Below are 6,104 nucleotides of genomic sequence, written 5' to 3' on the forward strand. Positions count from 1 at the left end.
CAGTGAGTTCATCCTATGTCTGCCCTTGTTTCGTAATCATTGCCCTGAACAGGAACGACACAAACTGTCCTGTATTCATCTCTTCTTTATTATTTTCCACTCTTTATGCCCAGTGCAGAATACTTGTATGAAAGCCTGAGAAGTAGGGAGGTGACATTGGGTTGAGTCCAGATCCTAAAAGTCTGCATAAAGGCCCTCAAAGCGTGATGAGGAGTCTACCGGGCTCCGTCACGCTCAGCTCAGAGACGGTTCTGTGGTTGGGGAGCTGGCCTCATAGGGATTCTTCACCAGCTTGGCACACCGAAAAATCATCACGACTAGAAACACAATCAGAAGCACAACGAAGGCAATGGCAAAGCCTTTGTCCACATCCACGCTGCTGGACGACCTCGGATCTTCCATGGCGACCAGCACCTCTCCACAGGTTTCAGCTGTAGCTACCTCCTCAGGTATTTCTTCACATTTACGATAGTCCTAGGCAAAAGAGGTAAAGCAAGCTTAGTGAGTATGTGTATCCTCCTCAGCATCTCTCACACACACACTCACACACACACACACACACACACACACACACACACACTAATAATACTATGTAGAAACAAATAAATGCCAAGTCTTAAGCTGGGCATGGTCTCAGTTTTGGGCATGGTCTCAGTTTTTCCCAAATACATTACAGGTGTGAGCTATGATGCTCAGCCTGACCTTTAAAATATTAAATCTGGTGGTGGCGCACGCTTGTAATCCCAGCATTGGGAGGCCGAGACAGGAGGATCGTGGTTCACGGCCAGCCTCAGCTACTTAGTGAGGCCCTGTGCAACTCAGTGAGACCCTGTTTCCAAATAAAGAATAAAAAACAGGGCTGGGGGTAGCTTGGAGGTAGAATGCCCCTGGGTTGCACCCCAGTACCCCCCAAAATAAGAATAAAAATAGAATAGGGGTGTAGCCCAAGGTAGAATGCCCCCGGGTTCCATCCCCAGTACCTCAAAAAAAAAAAAAAAAAAAAAAGGCTGGGGTTATGGCTGGGACATATAGAATTCCTCTGGGTTCAATCCTCAGTACCACCACCAAAAAAATAAGAGTTGTTCTTTAAGGACCCATTTGTAAGGCAATCCTTCTAAGACTAGGGGAGAGAAAACTGGTCTGGAGCGCCTCCTGTTGGCTAGAAAATGTGGGCTGGCTGATTGGTAGGTACTTGTACTACCCTTAAAGAATATATGTATAATTAATAATTAATATATATTACATTATTCATGTGTCTTATCTTTTCTACGGTGCTCTTTCAGAGCAAGGTCATATGCTTTTTTGTGTTCCAAGTTGCAATGGTTTCTCACTCTATATCTATTAATTTTCTTTTGGGCCTATTTCAAAAATATCTCTCCAATCAATTGCCTTTTCTTTATTCCTATTTCCAACACTATACTGCTTCAGGCCATCGAATGCCAGGCTCCTATAAATACCCTTTGGTTTCCTGAAAACTTTTATTCCTCTCCAAACCAAAAAATGATTTTTAATAAATGTAAATTGATCTGGGGTGATTAACATCCTTCAGCAACTTCCCAGTTATCTGTTTTTTTTCTCTTTCTTTCTTTCTTTCTTTCTTTTTTTCTTTCTTTCTTTCTTTTTTTCAGTACTGGGAATTGAACTCAGCGGCATTCTAACTCTGATCTAAACCCCTGGCCCTATTTTTTATTCTTTACTTGGAAACAGGGTCTACACTGTGGAGGACCTCACTAAGTAGCTGAAGCTGGCTGCGAACTTGTGATCCTCCTGTCTCAGCCTCCCAAGTGCTGGGATTACAGGCGTGCACCACCACGCCCGGCTAGAGAGCTTGCTTGGTTCCTGAGACTGGCCTCAAAAGTTCCATGCTCTTGTCTCAGCCTCTCAAGTACTAGGAACCTCCAAGCCTTTCCCACAATATTTTCTTTGCATTATTCTCCTCTTTCCACATGAGATAAACTATTAATATATTTCTTTTCTTTTTCCGTGTGTGGTAATGGGGATGAAACCCAAGGGCACTTTACCTCCAAGCTGCACTCCCAGCCTTTTTTTTTTTTTTTTTTTGTGGTACTAGAGATGGAACCCAGGGGCTTTCTTTTTTTTTTTTTTTTTTTTTTTGGTGGTACTGGGGTTCCTGGAAGCCCTTCTACCTCCGGGCTACACTCCCAGACCTCTTTTTACATTTTTATATTTGGAAACAGGGTCTCCTAAGCCAGCGCGCGTGGCTGGCTTCGAACCTGCGCGATCCTCCTGTCTCTGCCTCCCAAGCGCGGGGATTACAAGCGTGTGCCACCATGCCCGGCAACCCAGGGGCTTTCTAACTCTGGGCTATACTCCTAGACCTATTTTTAAATATTTTATTTGGAAATATGATCTAACTAAGTTGCTGAGAGCCTCACTAAGTAGCTGAGGCTGGCTTCGAACCTGTGTAATCCTCCTGTCTCAGCCTCCCAAGCGCGGGGTTTACAAGCGTGCGCTACCACGCCCGGCTCGCAGCCCTATTTTTTATTCTTTATGTTGAAATAGTTCTCACTAAGTTGTTAAGCGCCTTACTAAGTAGCTGAGGCTGTCCATGAACCTGTGCAATCCTCCTGTCTCAGCCTCCCAAGTACTAGTATGCCCGGATTAAAATATTAATTTTTCTGAGATTTTTTTTTGTGGTAGTGGGGATTAGATTTAGGAACATTCTACCTCTGACCTACAACTCTAGCTCTTTTCTTATGTTTTGTTTTTGAAATAGAGTCTTACCAAATTGCTGAGAATCTTGTTATGTTGATAATGCTGGCCTTGAACCTGTGATCTTCCTGTCTCAGTCTACCCAAATACTGGGATTATAGGCATGTGCCACCATGCCCAGCTCTCAGAAATATCTTTTATTTATATTCACTGTAATTTATTATAGTTACTTTAGAGTCTTTATTACCTGATAAAAAGGCAATCCTGTATGAGAGTAGGGACCATATCTGATTTTTTTTTCCGTTTTCCTTTTTTTCTCTTTTTCTTTTTACTTTTTTTTTTCTTTTTTTCTTTTTTCTTTTTTCTTCTTGGTGGTACTGGGGATGGAACCCGGGGGCATTCTACTTCCGAGCTACACCTCCTGCCCTATTTTTTATTCTTTATTTTGAAACCGGGTCTCACTGAGTTGCAGAGGGCCTCACTAAGTAGTAGCTGAGGCTGTCCGCGAACCGCCTCCCAAATGCTTGGATTACAAGTGTGTGCTATCACACCCAGTTTAGAAAAAACAATTGTAAAATTTGTATAAAACCAGCCAGCATATGACCCACACTTGCAATCCCAGTACTTGGGAGGCTGAGACAGGGATCGCAGGTTTGTGGCCAGCCTCTGCAATTTAGTGAGACCCTGTTTCAAATAAAAGAATAAAAAATAGGGCTGAGGGTGTAAATTGGAGGTAGAATGCCCCTGAGTTTAATCCTCAGTACCACAAAAAAGTAAATAAATAAATAAAATAAGATTTCTATAGAACCATGAAAACGTGAAAAGGTTGGTATGGTGGTGCACACGGTAATCCTAGTACTTATGAAGCCTCAGAAATTTAGCAAGACTCTCACCCACCTAGGGAGACACTGTTTCAAAATAAAAATATAAGCCGAGCCAGTTGGTGCACACTCTTAATCATAGCACTTGGGAGGCTGAGACATGAGGATTGCAGGTTTGCAGTCAGCCTCCACTACATAGTAGGCCCTCCGCAACTTAGTAAGACCTTGTTTCAAAATTAAAAAAAAAAAAAAAAAAAAAAGCCGGGCGTGGTGGCGCATGCTTGTAATCCCCGCGCTTGGGAGGCGGAGACAGGAGGACCTCGCAGGTTCGAAGCCAGCCTCAGCTGGCTTAAGAGATCCTGTTTCCAAATAAAATATAAAATAGGTCTGGGAGTGTAACCTGGAGGTAGAAGGCCCCTGGGTTCCATCCCCAGTACCACCAAACAAATAAATAAATAAATAAATATAATTTTTTGTGGTACTGGGGTTCCTGGAAGCCCTTCGACCTCCAGGCTACACTCCCAGACCTATTTTTATATTTTTATTTGGAAACAGGGTCTCTTAAGCCAGTGCGGCTGGCTTCGAACCTGTGCGATCCTCCTGTCTCCGCCTCCCAATCGCGGGGATTACAAGCGTGCACCACCATGCCCGGCAAATAAAAATAATTTTCAAAAAGGACTGGAGGAGTAGCCTGGAGGTAGAATTCTTCTGGGTTCGACCCTGAGTTCCACAAAATATAGATAAATAAATAAATTAATTAAATAATTTAGAATGCCCCATGTTCAGTCCCCAGTACCAAATCAAACCAAACAAAAACCAAAACAACTGAAAGCCAAAGCACATCTGAGCAAAAATAACAAAGCAGGAGATATTGTGCTATCTGACTTCAAAATATACTACAAAACTATAATAATCAAAACAGTGTGGTTTGGGAATAAAAACAGGCACATAGACAAACCAATGAAGTCGAAGTAAACCCTCACACCTTCAGTCAACAGTCAACAGATTTTGGCAAAGGTGCTAAGAACACACATTAAAAAACAGGGTTGGGGTCAGACAAAACCACAGATGGAGTCGGGCTTGGTCGCTTGGTCGCTTGTAATCCCAGTTCTTAGGAGGCTGAGACACGAGGATCTCAAGTTTGTGACCAGCCTTAGCTACTTAGTGAGGCCCTCGTATCCTACTGAGAACTTCTTTCAATATAAAGAATAAAAAATAGGGCTGCAGGTGTCGCTCAGAGCTAAAATGCCCCTGGGTTCCACCTCAGTATCGAAAGTAGAAAAAAACTAAAGAATGTAAGGTTATAGGATTGAAGAGAAGAGAGAATGTGAAGGAGGGAAACAGTTTGCTGATAGCCTCAGAGGTTCAGAGGAACGGAAACCTTCGGTGTTTGGAAAGTAGAAGGCAGCGAGTCTCTTTGAATTTTTTGTCTAGTTAAATCTGAATTCCTGGACCTTGAATCAAAGGTCTTCACTTATAGCTGCCAAATTCCAACAAGCTGATTGTGTGTGTGTGTGTGTGTGTGTGTGTGTGTGTGTGTGTGTGTGTGTGTGTACACTGTGTTGCTAGGGGTTGAATCCAGGGACATTCTACCCCCAAGGTACACCCTCTGACTTTTCTGTTTTTTTTTATTATGAAACAGTCTTGTTAAATTGATTGATGAGAATCTCAGCCGGGCGTGGTGGCACACGCTTGTAACCCCAGTCCGTGGGAGGCCGAGACCGGAGGATCATAAGTTCGTGGCCAGCCTCAGCTACTAAGTGAGGCCCTCCGTAATTTAGTGAGACCCTGTTTCTAAATAAAGAATAAAAGATCGGGTTGGGGTGTAGCTCAGAGGTAGAATGGCTGTCTCCTGGGTTTCATCCCTAGTACTACAAAAAAATTTTATTTAAATAAAAAACAAATTGATGAGAGTCTCACTAAGTTACTGAGGCCGTCCTGAAGGCAATCTCTGGCTAACAGGAGCAATCACAGGTTCCCCAGCTTATCTTGAAAAGAGACTAGGTCCAAACTAATTTTCTTCCAGATTAGAGTTTTACTTTTCCAAAACACTCTAATGAAATAAGCTTTTTACTTTCCCTAGTCCTTTCCTCCTCATCCGCCAAGCTTAAATGAAGGTGTTAGGAAATTCAGGACTGTTGGAATTTTTCCCACTTGAGGATGCTGGGTGTGGTGGCACACATTGCAATCCCAGGACCTGGGAGGCTGCAACAGGAGGATTGCAGGTTCGAGGCCAGCCTCAGCAACTTACCAAGACCTTCAGCAATTTAGTGAGTTCCTATTTCTTTTTTTCTTTCTTTTTCTTTTTTTCTTTTCTTTTTTTTTGGTGTTACTGGGGATGGAATCCAGAGGCTTTCTACCTCCGGGCTATACTCCCATACCTATTTTATACTTTATTTGGAAACAGGGTCTCACTAAGTAGCTGAGGCTGGCTTTGAACCTGTGTGATCCTCCTGTCTCAGCCTCCCAAGGGCAAGGATTACAAGCGTGTACCACCACGCCCGGCTCCTATTTCTTTTTTTTATATATACAAATTTTTTATTGAAAATAAATGGTATAGTCGGGCGTGGTGGCGCACGCTTGTAATCCCGGCATTCAGGAGGCTGAGAC

General features: G+C 43.1%; 1 protein-coding gene across 1 annotated transcript; it reads right to left on the minus strand.

Annotated features, from left to right (window-relative positions):
* Positions 1-234: 234 nt before the first annotated feature.
* Positions 235-402, minus strand: CTXND2 (cortexin domain containing 2; the record flags this gene model as incomplete). Its single annotated transcript, XM_080690902.1, has 1 exon — positions 235-402. One exon carries the CDS (start codon positions 400-402, stop codon positions 235-237), a length of 168 nt encoding a protein of 55 aa, XP_080547028.1.
* Between the last annotated feature and the right edge of the window lie 5,702 nt (positions 403-6,104).

This window comes from Muscardinus avellanarius, assembly GCF_963383645.1.
Source record: "Muscardinus avellanarius genome assembly, chromosome: 3".
Taxonomy (NCBI): domain Eukaryota; kingdom Metazoa; phylum Chordata; class Mammalia; order Rodentia; family Gliridae; genus Muscardinus; species Muscardinus avellanarius.